The 16,513-nt window shown below is 49.1% G+C and overlaps 1 protein-coding gene across 1 annotated transcript; it reads right to left on the reverse strand.

Moving 5' to 3' along the window:
- Positions 1 to 1,848: 1,848 nt before the first annotated feature.
- Positions 1,849 to 11,475, reverse strand: LOC119385600 (cytochrome P450 3A43). Its single transcript, XM_049414033.1, has 3 exons — positions 11,289 to 11,475; positions 6,609 to 6,823; positions 1,849 to 3,134 (listed from the first exon to the last, which is right to left on the reverse strand). Exons 1-3 carry the CDS (start codon positions 11,473 to 11,475, stop codon positions 2,130 to 2,132), a joined length of 1,407 nt encoding a protein of 468 aa, XP_049269990.1. The 3' UTR covers positions 1,849 to 2,129.
- Positions 11,476 to 16,513: the final 5,038 nt, after the last annotated feature.

Consider the following 16,513-nt stretch of genomic DNA (forward strand, 5'->3'; position numbering starts at 1 on the left):
AGCGTTCCCAGTGCCTTCCATTGCGCTGAAATGCACTGGGGGCGCTGTAAACGCTGTTTCTTTATCATTAGTCGTCTTCAGCGTCATAACAAGTAAAAAAAATCGGCAGATCCCACGCAGTGTGGGAATCAATGTAATGCGAAGCAGCCAGCAAAGAGCTAAAATACATCGTCTTAATTGTCATTGAGGCTAATGAAGTCACTCATGTCGTGACATCTAGTTCGCCATATATCGCGAGATTGTCATACATGCATGTGTGTGCAATGTGGTATATGCCATAATAATGAAACATATATTCAGCTACATATATAGGATGCGCGACCTGCTATTTATGTTCGGCACTCCTGTCATGCCATACCAATTTAGGAATATATGCAGTTAACAAAATGTCCGCGAGTGCACCATGAGCGCGGCGTCTAAATCATACCTACATGACATGCATGTCATGGCTTTCGTGTTACCACCTGTCATTTATGTGCGCCACACAGACGTCGGGCAATACCAATTTCGGTCTATATCAAGCTAGCGAAACGGCCGCCAGCGCACTATGAGCATGGCACGTAAGTCATACTGTGCATGACATTCCTGTCGCGATTTTCATGTTACCACCTGTTATTTCTGCTCGTGACACAGTCACGTTGCGCGATACTAATTTTGGTATATATCAAGCTAGCGAAACGGCCGCCAGAGCTCTATGAGCATGGCACGTAAGTCATACTGTGCATGGCATTCGTGTCATGATTTTCATGTTACCACTTGCTCGTGACACAGTCACGTCGCGCGATACCAATTTTGGTATATATCAAGCTAGCGAAACGGCCGCAAGCGCACTATGAGCGTGGCACGTAAGTCATGCTGTGCATGACATGCGTGTCATGATTTGTACGCTAGGACCTGTCACTCATGTTCGTCATACACTATTGTCATGCCATACCAATTTTGGTATAAAGCAAACTAACGAAACGGCCGCAAAAACACCAAAACAGTGGCATGTAAATCATGACGTTCATGACATGAATATCACCATTTTCATGTTATTACTTGTCATTTGTGTTCGTCGTAGTCATGTTTCACCATAACAATCTTGGTGTAAATCATATTAACTGAACGGCCAGGAGAGGAAAAAGTCGTAGGCGAATAGATAGATAGATAGATAGATAGATAGATAGATAGATAGATAGATAGATAGATAGATAGATAGATAGATAGATAGATAGATAGATAGATAGATAGATAGATAGATAGATAGATAGATAGATAGATAGATAGATAGATAGATAGATAGATAGATAGATAGATAGATAGATACTCTCAAAGTCGCAGAAGTTCGCTAAGAAATGCTTCGCATTTAAAAGTACTCTTCACTGTATATATGCGTGCTTAATAATGACTGGTCATCGCTCGCGGTATACCGGCACATCGATATGGATCAGGAGCAGGAGTATAGCTACATTTTAATCCTTAAAGCCAGATGAGTGTATGAGCATCCCACTCTCTGAGGAAGGTAGAGTAAAAAGCACATTTCACTCTCGCCTTTCATAGAGAGTTAAAATGCATTTCACTCCAGCCGACGCTTTGCGAGAGCAGACGAGCGCTCTGAACAGTCATTCGTTTTTTAGTGCTGTGATACCCTCACAAGTTTTTAGAATACAGCTTTTCTTGTTAGTTGCCTGCATGCACATTGAACCCATCCCCTCTGTTGCATCTAGTGGGTCTGAGAATATTTTTACAAGTAAACATACTGCTGGAATTTGAACAGAGGAATCACACAGCGATTACTGATGATTACGTTTTTTATTACATCGAAATACCTCTGTTTGCCCTGTATTGGAGGCGTAGGGGGATCCGTTTCCGCTGAAGCAGCGCAATGCTGTGCAAACCTCGGTAGCGAGCGACATAGATATGAGGATCTGGGTGGACGAAGTCACGCTCACATTCTGCGAAATCGGCTGGGACGCTGCGAGCGCCTGATGGTTTAGATGAGTAGACTTTAAATATTAGCGTCAAACAGGGTAAAGCTTTGAGGTGCGACGAATGATATGTAATACAGTAACATTTATGGATGCTGTGGTTGTGTTGGCGCGTTCATCTTGAACGGGTTGAGGTTGTGCGTTGTAGCAACACGGTTTTCACATTTTAAACTCTGGGTTGCATTTTGCCGTGCTCCGTAATTCAACGCGAAGCACAATCTCCTGTTCCGGAATTAGGCTGACTAAGGGAACCTTGACCTTCAAGGGCACGTTCGTATCATTGCACACGCTAAACTCGAAAAATCTAACCAGCTTGGACAAGGCGACCTTAAGCTCCAGCAGTGCCAAACGTTTCCCGATGCACTCTCGCGGCCCGATGCCGAAGGCGAGCACTGATGCTAGTACAGCGGCACCATCGGTTCCCTCTACGAAACGGTCAGGATCGAAGCTGTACGGGTCGACCCACAGGTCGGAGCTGTGAAGAACGTTCCACGTAGGGAGAATGACGTGCGAGCCTCGTGGTATCACGTGACCCGTCGCCACACGAGTGTCCTCTTGACACAAGCGTGCGGTGGTCAACACGAGAGGCGGGTGCAGCCTCAGACATTCGCTTATGACCACATCGAAACGCTTGAGCGTTTGCAGCTCTTCGTACGTGAGCCTTTCGCGGTCAGGAAACGCGGCCACCAGATCGTTGTAAAGTGTTCGCTGTTCGTCCGGATGCATCGCCAGCTCGTAAAGAAGAAACGCTAGCGTGCAAGCAGTGGTGTCGAATCCGGCTCCTAAAAGGACGAAGCAGTTTGACATGACGTGCCTGTCTGTGATGAAACATGGCTGTGGTCTGGCGTTGCGCGGCGTCGTTGAACCAGGAGGCTCGCTGATTTCTTTGTCAACAGCTGAACTAGTTTTCTGGGCATCGAGCATGAGCTGAACGATGTCAGGCACAGTGGCTGCCGCCCTCTTGCGCGACTCAAGCAGTCGCTGAAGGTGTTCCTCAACGCGAGCAAACAGTTTTCCGTAGCTAAGGAAAGGAAAAATGTACGACAGGACGACACCGAGAAATGGTGCCACCATGCACGCGTCGTTGATCCAGTTGCCAGAGTCGGTGAGGATCTTCGCAACGGTCTCGATGACGGGGTCTCTCTTGTTTCTTTGGCAATCAGACTGTTAGCAGGGGAATAAAAATGTGACAAGTTTTATTTTCACAGAATACAAAAAATATCGCAGACATTTTCAAATAAGCACGCAGAAAAAAGGCTGCCATAGAAAGGGAGGTCCTGCGCGGATGAGACCTCCTTAAATGTAGCTAACATTCGCCGAACAGGCAATGCACATAAGTGCTCTATATGTCGAGCTTAATTGAGGGAAACAGAAGCTCTATACGTGCTATTTTCCACATAGGAATCACGCTCAGACGAAAGGCTATGGAGAAGCTCATTTATGAATTAAATTGCTTTATTTCTTATATCCCTCGGTCACAATTTTAAAACACTTTTTCTTCTATTTTAAGTGTTTGAATAAAGTATTATCATAATAACAATACCATCGTCAATTAAAGAAAATCCATCCAGCTCCACTTCGCGAACACTGTCTAAACAGGGAAGATGATGCCCTTCCTTCATCATACTACATCGTACTTCTACGTTTTTCAAGTCTTCCTTTCGTTCAAGTCTTCTCCTTCGGCCTCTGATGCGTGAAGATCGCGGTTGGCTCGGAGACGACACGCCCGTCCTCGCATCAGCTGTCGCTGACGCTCACGTAGTACGGCTTCTTCATCGGGAGAATGAGAAATGATTGCTATCTTGAAAGCGCGAGCATCTGAATACTGACATTGACACGTTATTTTACACTCCACTGAACCTCACCGTCACCCCATCTTGGCGCGTTTCTCGAAAGTTCACCCCTCGACATCATCGCCTCTCGCAGCAAATGGAGCCCTCCCCTTCCTACCGAGCCTCACTCTCGTCACTCCGCGACGCCACGTGATCACCGCTACCACAACCCCGGACATGAAAGCCCGGACATGAAATTAAGCTTTAATTTCAGAAATATATTTTAAAAACTATCCGGTTCTTGGCCAATCACACAGCGTGGGTGTGTGCCAGATTTTCAAGGATCGACTCTACTTTACTCTACTCTACAGATGGCCACGCTATTCTTGGTTTTGCCTGCGTGACGCCAAGCTACGACAGCATACAATGACAGCATATGGCAGGCTTGGCCACAAAAGTGCTCCGCACTTGGAATCTTGCGTAAGAAAGGCGCGAGAACTTCTAAACTCGTTCGGCTGTGCCGCTGCGATCTGTAGTGATTCAAATGTTTTAAGACTTGCGATAAAATACACAGTTGGCGCAGAGAGCTGAAATCGGTACGGAAATGATTCCAAGAACTTGCTTTAATGGCTCAATTTGTCTATACGAAATAGCCAAACCATCTTAGGGTCGCTTTAAAAAATGAACTCTTTTCTCCTTGACGCTGATGGCGTTAACACCGTTGTGACAATTTATACCGAAGTGCGTCAAGATGACGCCTCATTTAAATAGTCATGCTTGTTCTGTATGTTGAGCAGCCATAATTGATGCACGCAAGTCGTTTTATTTATATTTTTAGCTTTCTCGATTGACCTAATGTTTGGTATTGGCTGTTCACCATATGTACAGTCTGATTCTTAGCAAGAACTCTTGCGTGGTACGCTACATTTCTGTCACAGACGCTTGTCCAAGTTTGTCTCTCTTAAAAACCTCAGCAGTGCCTTCGTCGCCTTCAGCTGCGGTGTCTTCTGTTGACGACATGTAAGAATAGTTTCAACAGACATTTGTCTGCTGTCAAGCAAACCGGTTTTCCTAAGCTGGTTCACCTCCCTGCCTTTCCTTCTCTTCTATTTCTTCTCTCTCTTCTTGGCAAGAACTCTGTCATCGCTTCTTATGCTGTAATAGTTTTGTTACTTGTTTTTAGTCATTCTATTTAATGCCCTCGAGGCCCTTAGTGTGAATAAATAGGTACAGAAATAAATAAATATATAAATAAATAAATAAATAAATAGATGAATTTCGTCATCAGTATGATGATTATATGTGGATTTTAATGGCGCAAGGGTCATGCGTGGCCAAAGAGCGCCATGAAACATGATAAAAGTGTAGCAATGGTCGGTGGTTTACAATGGTATGTAAGGGATGTGAGCTATGTGGTGTTACGTGGCTGTATAGGGGCCTAAAATTCCGCGCCCTAGGGCGGGTAAAACGTATAAGCATTATAATCATGAGCGGGACGTGAAGTGTGTGTGTTTCGTCATCAGTATCAAAGAAAACCATGCGACAGTGCCCATGCATGTAGGTAGATGCTCCCGACCTCCATCTTTCTATTTAATGATGAAATATGACAAACATGAGTCGTATGCGTACCAAATTATGTTGTAGGATGGTTACCTTCAAATCACACCAGCGCTACAAATTACAGAAAGAGCTACTTCGACGTAAACGAGGAGGTAAACTCACAAAGATTCTCCGTTTTAAGTGCACTTTATCATTGAACGACCACCCTCCGATGCACGTCGAGCATTATGATAACCGCGACTTGGTCTTACAAGCAAATGTAGCGTTAGTAATTTATATGTATATGACTCTGATTTCAGAGCATTTCTTACAGGTGTAACATAAGCTACAGTCCACCTTCGAAACAAATGCTACATAATTGCCAGGTTTCACTGCGATGTCTGTGGCATCAAGTAACCATAGAAGTGCCGAATGCGGGAAGGAAATGAATTTTTTAGGCGCACGCTAATCGTAGAACTTGCACACAGCGTTCGCCCAGACAAGTGACAGCGTGCTAAAAGCTGTCCGCTAGACTGTTAACACGACAGTTGAAACCGCCGCTATTCCAAGGTATATGTTTAAGTATACACGCTTTGGGAAACACAAACTTGTATCCTAAGTATCAGTTATCACCTCCTATCAAACCTTTCTAAGAGCGTCGGAATGCGACGACGTGTGCTTAAAGTAGCTTACCGTTTTTAAATTCTACATTTCGGGTTGAATAAGTGAAAATGAACCCGGCTGAAATAAATAAAACACAATTCGTTTTTTCGCTCTCTGTCTCTCTCGCTATATCTCTCACGATTATTCATTTCACACAACATTAAGATATTTACGAATAATTGTCGTAATATTATTAATATTATAACTTATCAATAAGTTCAAACGTCGCTTCGGGGGTACGTAACTCCGCGGTTACGCCCGTGTGATGCACGCACATACAGAAAAAAAGGAGTGGACTTTTTCAGTGGCAATATGGTGAATGTTTGCTCATGCAACACCTGTTCAGAAAGAATTAGGCTAGAAGACTGCTTTATGCAGTCATTAATTCAGGTTTACCTATTCTTTCAGCGTGGTGACTGTCGAAGTCCAATTTGCCCACTAAATACATGACCGTGTGTTGAGGCGCTTTCTTATGAAAGCGAACGAATACGTAGTCACTCTGAGTATTATGGGCGAACAGCGACACCGTTAACAATCTCCAATGCAATTTGCTCTGGATATCACAGTCGCGGTGGGACTAAAAACACGCAACAAAATGTTCGTGACACGCTGCGGGAGGGAAAAAAAGGCATGATTGTACAATAGGCGAACACCATGATCGCACCTGCCAGCCGAGGGCGCACTTTGTGATGATATCCAAAGAAAGACCTTGGCAGATTGCTGAAATGTTCGCGGTGGCGTATCCATCACACGCCACGCACTCACGCAGGATGTCCTTGGTGATGTCGCAACACTGATGGATGGTGTCGAGCATGCGTTTTATCTTGGCCGAGGTGAAACTTGGATTCAGCATACCGCGGACGCTCTTCCAATCGTCTCCTGCGTGGACAAAAACGCTTAAAATATTTTCGCAGTGAATCCTTCCTGACCCATGCAAATAGCTAAGCAACTGAATTGCATACAGGCAGCGGCGTAGACATAGAGGGGAGGAGGTGGTATGGGACCTGAGGTATGTATTTATGTAAAGCAATTCTGAAGTCGAGGTAAACTTCAAAACTGTTGAGGAGGTTCGACATATTCGGGAAGACCCTTCACCACTGACAACAAAACGCGTTTGGAGGCCCATGGTGAATCTCAATAAAAAAAGTGTAGAATTTGTATTCAACTAAAAAAAACACGAATGTAAGATGAACTCGATAGGAAGCAGAAGTTCCATGTGTTTAGGCGGTTTGAGGAGCGCCGGGGAACCAATGGGAGACTATAAGGAATCACAGAAGCACTAGCATTCAGTGCAGGTGGACGCGATAACTAAAGTGGGCAGCACAAATAATCAAGAAACCTAGAGGGCGTGGGTTCGATTCCCAGCTACGGCGGCCGCATCTTTTTCGATGGGGCGAAATTCAAAGAATACCCGTGTCCTTAGATTTAGTTGCACGTTAGTGCACCCCAGCTGATACCAGTCACTGTAGGTTAACTATCCCCAGTCCCCCGCTACGGCGTGTCTCGCAATAATTTTGGCACGCAAAACTACAGCTGTGGTTAACTGCAAAATACGGAGATGTAGCTCTTATCCAATAAACAAAGAAACAAAAAGCTACAGACATTATACCGCGTTTCGATAAATCTAACAAAAAAGTGAGGCGCCGTTCCACTATCGAGAAAATGGAGGCAAGCGAAGCTTCGCCTGTGCGGGCCTCACTGTCACAAACGAGCGCTTAATTAGGCGCGCGCCGCAGCTTTCAGACGACACCATGATCACGGCACCAACAGTTCCCTCAACAAGCACGCGCAACGGAAAAAAAACAACTATCAGAAGACGCCGCGAGCGCGTCTCCTCACCCACTCTAAACGGCCGCCGGGAACTAGCAGACTCGGATCAAACGCCCGGCAAAGTCTGGAAAGACCACGAAAGAAAACATGATGCAACGCCGAGTGACGCCACGGCGAGTGTAACCGGCGAGGAGATTCTATCTCTTTCCCTAGCTTCGGCTCTGCTGCACGCCAAAGAAGACACCTGAAGCTTCTGGATCCCGAGGGCGAGGAAATATAAGCGTGCAGCGACGGGGGTCAGTCAGAGTCTGGAGATGGTGAAGAAGTTATGTCGTTGAAATGAGAGAGGTTCGGTCGGCCAAAGAAGACGTGTTTTATGATGTAGTGCGGTCAGTCGATATGGAAGAATCCGGTGATTACGCGGTGTGAGAAGTGAAAAGTTGCGTGAGTGTTTCTTGGTAGAGAAACATTTTGGATGGAGCCGACGAGCGATGAGAACAACGACGCTCAGCGCTGAGTTCGTGTGTTTCCTGGAAGAGAAACATTCGAGATGCATTCCAAGAATTGTGTGCTGCATTCGTTTGGTGAATATGCAAAGCTTTAAGTGTTCTTGAATAGTTTGTAAGGCATGATGTTTCATTTGTAGCGCGGATTGTTTGGCTTTTTCGCGTTGTTTTAAACACCATCTGAGAGATAGTGGGAGTTGTGATTGATTCCAGCCGAGTGGGCATGTTCTTGTGTTGCTTGTACTGGCTTAACTGAAGATATATTTTGTTTGTGTTATTAATTCCTGGGTCTGACTCTGTCTTTGGATTACAACCGGCGTTCGCTGCTGTACTAAAAGGACCTACCCTAAATTGTCCGCGCTACATGGTGCGTTTCGGGCAGCCTACACGTGAGCCCTTGGAATTTGCCCGGCGATTGTCTCCCCATTGATGGGATCAGTAACACTGACCTACCACTCTTTCTTTCTTTCTTTCTTTCTTTCTTTCTTTCTTTCTTTCTTTCTTTCTTTCTTTCTTTCTTTCTTTCTTTCTTTCTCATTGCACAATGCTCCCTCTTAACGTTTTGCTTCAGCAACACCGGGAATCGGCATCCACGCGCTTAACATAGCAACACAATTCTGATTCTACAGGCAACAACGACGGTCACGCGTTCATCTCCAGGCAGCAATGAAATGTGACAACGTGAAATGACAAGTCACCTCGATTAAAGATCAGATTGCCATATCTTAAACGACTCATCGAGGACAAGTCCGCGATCAGGAGAGTATATAGTCTATTGGAAAATACGAATGTCACTGGCGCATCTTCTCTGGTGAAATTCATGCACATTCGCCGACGTCGGGTTTTTCGCGGACGACGCCGCCGCCGCCACTGATACCGAAATGTGTTCCTCATGAGAAACTTCGCTTGAAAACCCCTTCCCCAGTTTGGGTGGCAAGTTCAGGATGGTTGACCGTAGGGCGAGTGTGCGACTAATAGGTATAAGGTGTATGAAGCAGCGCATAGAACGTGACAAAGCGTAGATGCACCATATGTGAGTATTAAGGCGAAAGCCTCAGATGCCACCTCGAGAAAAGTGACTGGCGTCCGAGTCGGCGTCCGCACGAGTGTTTAAAAAAATGATATGGTGATATGGTGGCGTCATTGTGATATCGTCACCATATAGATATTCTGTTTATGGTTTTTGGAAGAATTTAACTGTATAATTCGGCTTGGTACACGTCTATACAGAATACGGAGATGTGCGGTAAAATGCAAAACAATACATAGAACCGCCACTTTTAGGGGCGTAGCTCCTCTTAGTCTAACCTTGTCACGTCTCCGTTGTCCGGCGTATCTCCCGGCAGCCGGCAGTAAACTGCAGTATCTGTCCGGTGGTGGTGGTGGTGGTGTGCGGCATGACCACCCTTACTGCGCATGCGCATACCCTCTCCACACACCTCCTCTCCACTCCCCCTCACCATTCTCTATGTCATCTACCCTCTCCCATTTCCCTCTCCACTTCTCTCCCCTTCCCCTCTCTCATATCCCTCTCCACTTCCCCTTTCCACTCTTCCTCTGAAACGCGGGCTAGACATGCCGAAATTCTCTCCTGCGCAACGCCGCGACGAGCTCGAGCGCATGCGCGTCCCCTCCCCTTCTCTCTCCTCTCCTACGCTGCCCCCCTCTCGCCCGCCTGTCGACCGCGTTCCCCGCTCGCCCTGTGAGAATTAACGGCCAGGCTAGATGGAAGATACGACGCGCGTAGCGTCCCTCTTCGCGTTCCACGACGCGAGGTCGGTAGCATGCCCAACGAACGCCAACGGAACGCGATCGTGCAAGTGCTCCGGCTTCGCATCGCCTCATTGTCCTCCTTCGGTCCCCCCCCCCCCCCCCGATCATGCCTCGCGGCGCAGCGGCGCCGACGCAGGCAGCGTCGCGGCAGCGTCTTGATCGAAACAACCGACCACTCGCGCTGCACAACCGGTCACTGACCACCCCGTATATATAGGCACTGGATTTTGACCTCCAAGGTAGTGCGTGTGTGCGATTTCTCCTGTGCGTGATTAAAGAATGAAAATTCACAGCGTACATGTAAAATAAAGTGAGCTGCAAGTCGTCATAACTCTCATGGAACCTTTAGTATAAACGCGACCGATCTCACGTCGGTGATGATGTACTGGGCAGAATTCACGGAAGATTCACGGTTTACCAATGAACCTCCGCAGCTTCGCCCACTCATCATAATTCACTCCATGGATATGCTGTGATTTTTCTGTCCGGGCTTCTGGGTAACGTTCCTTATCCGTTGCTATCCGTGTCATGTAAGAGAAAACATCAGGGTTTCGTAAATTTAGGGATGTTAGTAAGTTCCATGGGGAAGCAGCGTAAGTCCTAAATTAAAAACACATTAGTGAGAAGAAACCTTAAGGATTTTCAAAAATATTTTACATACACGGGCAATATATATTAGTAAAATATCTTTAGAATACTTTTTATCAAAGTACTATAAGAGTGAGGATGAGGAACCTGTCATCTTCGCAGATAGTCTTTACGTCCAGATGGCAATATGTTACCTCAGCCCAAATGAAATGTAAATGACGCATTGACATCAACGTTTTAGGTAACTTTTTAATTGTCAACTTGAGGACAGCTGTACATACGGGAAGGTTGTGGTAGATCGCAATTAATGGCATGCTCAACTTTTAGAAACCTTAAAAAAACGAACGTAATTTGAGATATTCCGAATCTGTTCAAGGTACCGATAGCAAGACTGAGCGCGCCGGGCGCGCAGGAAAGGCGGCCGGTCTATTACGTCACGTCAGACCCGTACTTCCGATGACCAGTACTTCCGGCAAATAAGTTAGAGCAGCATCGCGCACGTAATGCGGAGGTTGTGGGCTTTGCATTTCTCAATTTGTCTACTACACTTCAATTGAATAAAGTAGAAACAACGGCATGTATGCTTCTTTGCTTCCTTACCCATTGTCTCAATATGGCTATTTCTATTTCTATTTTGAGCGCATGCTCTTTAGACACTTGCATGATGCGCGAGGGGAAGGTGAACGTGACAAGAGTAGCATATATACCTTTGAGGCCTATGAGGCTACTCCGTACGGGTTCAATATCGACAACCAGTGGTGGCCGGTCTGTGAATACGCTAGCTTTCTTGACAAAGCATTCCTTGATGACCTCCATGTCGCTGATGACCACCTTGGGAGTCTCGCCCTCGTAATATCCGTAGACCTTGCCATAGAGGCGAGCCCACTCCTCCATAACCTGCGTGAAAAGAGTGTATATTGCCACGTGTGTTTAGAAAAGAAGCGGACTTCTAATCGCTTTCTTTATCCGCGTTTTGTATGTGCTGGAGTGTATCCGCAAGCCAGCTTGATGCCCGGATGTGCTGCAAGATAACGGAGTGATAATGGATCGACACACCCCCCCGGCGGGGATTCTGTCAGTTGCTGTTCGGGCACGCTGGGCTCTTTTTTTTCTATTCGCTGTCGCCGAGCAGCGTGTTTAGCTTGCTTTCGGGCGCAAGTCAGACCCAATAAATTACCCTTAGTTTTATTGCCGTCGGGGTCTGCCTTTCTGCTCGTCTGTGAGCCGGCCAGCTCAACGTCACCTACGTGACATTTGGTGGAGGTGCTAATGTTTAGCACACCCCCTTCGAACCGTGATCCAAGCCCAAGTACCTCTCGAGCGGCCGACACGGACGAGGTCACCAGAGAAGACAAGACAGACGAAACCCGCAGTAGCCGCCGCCTAAAAGGGCTACCAGCTGAATTGGGACCGCTTCAACCCACCAGTCGTCCCCTGAACCACCGGTCAACGTCACCAATGGAGGCCACCAGCGCACCTACTCCGGTCGTCATCCAGCAGCCTCGCCAACCCCCGTTGTTTCGTGGCTCTGCTTGCGAGGATGTACAAGACTGGCTGGAGCGTTACGAGCGGGTCGCAGCCTTGAACAAGTGGTCCGACGAAGATAAACTTCGAAACGTTTTCTTCGTACTGGAAGATTCCGCTAGCACCTGGTACGAGAACCAGGAACCTCACTTGACAACGTGGGATGCCTTCAGGAGGCAGGCATCGAAAACATTCGGAAGTATCCTCCGCAAAGAGCGGGCTGACGCCTTACTCCAAACTCGCCAGCAGCACCCTAACGAGGCCGTAACCATCTTTGCCGAGGAAATGCAAAAGCTATTCCGGCACGCTGATGCGAACATGACTGAAGACAAGAAGCTTCAGTACCTCATGAGGGCCGTCAAGGAGCAACTTTTTGTGGCTCTTATTCGCAACCCTCCGAAAACCGTCGCAGATTGGGTTAGCGAGGCCGCCGCTATCGAGAGGACGCTCGAGCTACGTGCAAAGCCGTACGACCGCAACTACCACGCTGCACCGCCAGACAGCAACGATCGCCGTAGTGCCACCGCTGAGTCGCTCCGGGACACCATTCATTCCATCGTTCGCGATAAGCTGCGCAGGCTGCTACCGGGTGCACAACCAGAAACGTCATCACTCGCTGACGTCGTGCGGGACGAGGTACAGCAAGCGCTCGCGACACTTGGTACCACCGAAACGGCCTCGGCCACAGCGCCACCCATCCAGGAGCCAGGAGTTCACACCTACGCCGCCGCTTTGAAAGCCCCATCAAGATCAACCGGCTGGCGACGAGAAACCTACGCGCCACAACATCGCATGCAAGCTGGTGCGCCACCGCCACGCGCGCGGCAGCCCCCCCGTTCCGCTACGTACACGCCAACGGCACCACGTAAGACTGACGTCTGGAGAACCCCAGATCAAAGACCGCATTGTTTCCACTGCGGTGAGGCCGATCACCTTTTGCGACACTGTCCTTATCGCCAGATGGGTCTTCGCGGATACGACGTTAACGCCCCACCACCTTTTCCCGGCCAGCGACCCCGAGATATTGAGGCATACCTACGAGAGGCCGAAGACTCCGCCCCCCGTCGCTTCAGGTCTCCGTCCCCCACCTCTCATCGCTCGCCATCGCCCTATAGCGGGAATTCGAAAGGCAGATCACCCAGTCCCCATAGGGGAAACTAACGCCAGCGACGTCAGGAGGTGACGCCGCTCTCAAGCGAAGACCGGAAAACCCGCCAGTGACCCCGACGCAACCAGACGACTCGACTGAAACCACCGCTTCGACAAAATCCGACACTACGACAATCCGACTGGATTCCGCAGAGCTTCCTCAAGATGCTTCCACCCGGCGCAGCCGTGACCGCGGGAAACGGCGGACTGCACAGTCGGTGACCAATCGAAATCAAAGCCGGACATCAAACGCCGATTTGCAGGTCACCCTGGACAGACGTCCAGTGGCCGCACTGGTCGACACCGGGGCCGACTACTCCGTCATTAGCGGACGCTTTGTTGATCGACTTAAGAAAGTGAAAACCATGTGGGACGGCCCGCAAATACGCACAGCAGGAGGCCACCTGATCAAGCCTACCGGACGATGCACAGCGCGAGTGACTGTTGACGGTCACAGCTACACTGTGAGCTTCATTATTATACAGGAATGCTCTCGCGACGTGATCCTGGGGATGGACTTTCTGAACGAAAACGGCGCAATGATCGACTTCCAGACGAAAACCGTAACACTGACAACGCAGTCCGCAGCAGTACAGAGAAATCGTCACCGCGCCCCGTTCACCATCCTCGACGACCAAGTAAGCATCCAGCCAAATACAAGCGTCATGGCACTCGTCGAAACCGATGTGCTATCAAGTGGTGATGTGATCGTGGAAGCGAACGTGCAGCTGCTTCTCGATCGCCACGTTTGCGTCGCGCGTGGGGTCGTCCAGCTACGTCAGGGTAGAGCAGCTGTGCTTATCACCAATTTCAGCGCAGAACACAGGCACCTAAACAAGAGCACAACGGTCGCTTTCTTGGAAGAGCTAGCTGAAGTAAGCGATGCACTAGCGCTCTCCGACTCATCCCAAGAAGCGCCATCGATGGCTACCAATGAGGCAAACTTCGACATTAACCCTGACCTGCCACAAGAAAAGCGGGAGAAGCTACGTCGCATCCTCTTGGATTACAGCGAATGTTTCGCAATGTCAGCAAAAATCCGACAAACGCCGTTAACGAATCATCGCATAGTTACAGACGAATCGGCGCGTCCTATCCGCCGAAGTCCCTACCGCGTCTCAGCGCGGGAACGCGAGGCAATCAAGGGACAAGTGGAAGAAATGCTCCGCGACGACATTATACAGCCCTCGAAGAGCCCATGGTCTTCACCCGTGGTGCTGGTGAAAAAGAAGGATGGTACCTTACGGTTCTGCATTGATTATCGCCGCCTAAACAGCGTCACCAAGAAAGACGTCTACCCGCTTCCGAGAATCGACGATACGTTAGACCGACTCTGCGGCGCCAGGTATTTTTCGTCGATGGACTTCAGGAGCGGTTACTGGCAGATCGAGATGGACGAGAGGGACCGTGATAAGACCGCCTTCATCACGCCGGATGGACTTTACGAGTTTAAGGTTATGCCGTTCGGCCTATGCTCAGCACCAGCGACATTTCAGCGTGTCATGGACACGGTACTGTCCGGGCTGAAATGGCAGACATGCCTCGTCTACCTCGACGACGTCATCGTTTTCGCACCCACCTTCGACGAGCATCTTCACAGACTGCAGACCGTACTAGAGGCGATCAAGGCGTCGGGACTCACTCTGAAACCGCAGAAATGTCATTTTGCCTACGAAGAGCTACTTTTTCTGGGACACGTGGTCAGTCGCGAAGGGGTCCGCCCCGATCCCAACAAGACGGCAGCCATTGAAAATTTCCCGACGCCAGCTGACAAGAAAGCTGTCCGTAGATTCTTGGGCCTCTGTGCGTATTACAGGCGTTTTGTGCGAGACTTCTCACGGATCGCCGAGCCCCTCACACGCCTTACGAAGTCCGACGTGCAGTTCTCGTGGCAGAAGCCCCAGGAGGACGCTTTTCGTGAACTTCAGAGACGCTTGCAGTCACCGCCAATACTGGGTCACTTCGACGAAAGCACCGACACCGAGGTTCACACAGATGCAAGTGGCGTCGGACTTGGCGCAGTGTTGATCCAAAAGAAGCACGACCTCGAGCGAGTCATCGCCTATGCAAGCCGGTCCCTGTCGAAAGCGGAGTTGAACTATTCAACGACAGAAAAGGAATGCCTCGCTGTCGTTTGGGCAGTCACAAAATTTCGACCATATCTTTACGGGAGGCCCTTCAAGGTTGTCACTGACCACCACGCCCTGTGCTGGCTTGCCAGCCTAAGGGACCCTTCAGGTCGTCTTTCTCGGTGGAGCCTGCGACTACAGGAGTACGACGTCACCGACGTCTATAAGTCAGGCCGAAAGCACACGGACGCCGACTGCCTTTAGAGAGCCCCCGTTAATACCGTCGCGCCATACGATGACGACGACGAGGATGCATTCCTCGGGCCCGTGAGTTCTGATACCTTCGCAAATGATCAACGCGCCGATCCTGATCTTCGCGGCGTGCTGGAATACCTCGAAGGCAAGACCGATACACCGCCAAAAGCGTTCAGGCGCGCGATTTCGTCGCTGTGCCTGCGAAACGACGTGCTTGTGAAGAAAAATTTACGCCGCAAAACACAACATACCTACTTGTGGTTCCAGTCAGTTTACGGCAAGAAGTTCTAGAGGCGTGTCACGACGAGCCGACAGCAGGACACATGGGGCTAACGCGAACACTGCGACGAATCCAAGGGAAATACTATTGGCCCGGCCTGAGCGCGGACGTCGCACGCTACGTCAAAACCTGCCGAGATTGCCAACGTCGGAAAACACCGCCTACGAGGCCCGCCGGCCTCCTGCAACCAATCGAACCACCGGAGAAACCATTCCAGCAAATTGGGATGGATCTGCTGGGTCCCTTTCCGACTTCAACCAGCGGGAACAAGTGGATAGTGGTAGCTACAGACTACCTGACACGCTACGCTGAGACAGCCTCACTACCATCCGGCACTGCAATCGAAGTCGCCAGTTTTTTCGTGAAGAACATTGTCCTCCGGCACGGCGCACCCATGGTCCTTATCACCGACAGAGGTACGGCATTCACCGCAGAACTCACGCAGCAGATCCTACGCTTGAGCCACACTGTCCATCGCAAAACCACAGCCTATCACCCGCAGACAAACGGCCTGACGGAGCGTTTGAACAAGACCCTCGCCGACATGCTCACCATGTACGTTGACGTCGGGCACAAGACTTGGGACGAAGTCCTCCCTTACGTCACCTTTGCGTACAACACCGCACCACAAAAGACAACGCAGATGACACCTTTC

Source organism: Rhipicephalus sanguineus, chromosome 3 (genome assembly GCF_013339695.2).
Source record: "Rhipicephalus sanguineus isolate Rsan-2018 chromosome 3, BIME_Rsan_1.4, whole genome shotgun sequence".
NCBI lineage: Eukaryota > Metazoa > Arthropoda > Arachnida > Ixodida > Ixodidae > Rhipicephalus > Rhipicephalus sanguineus.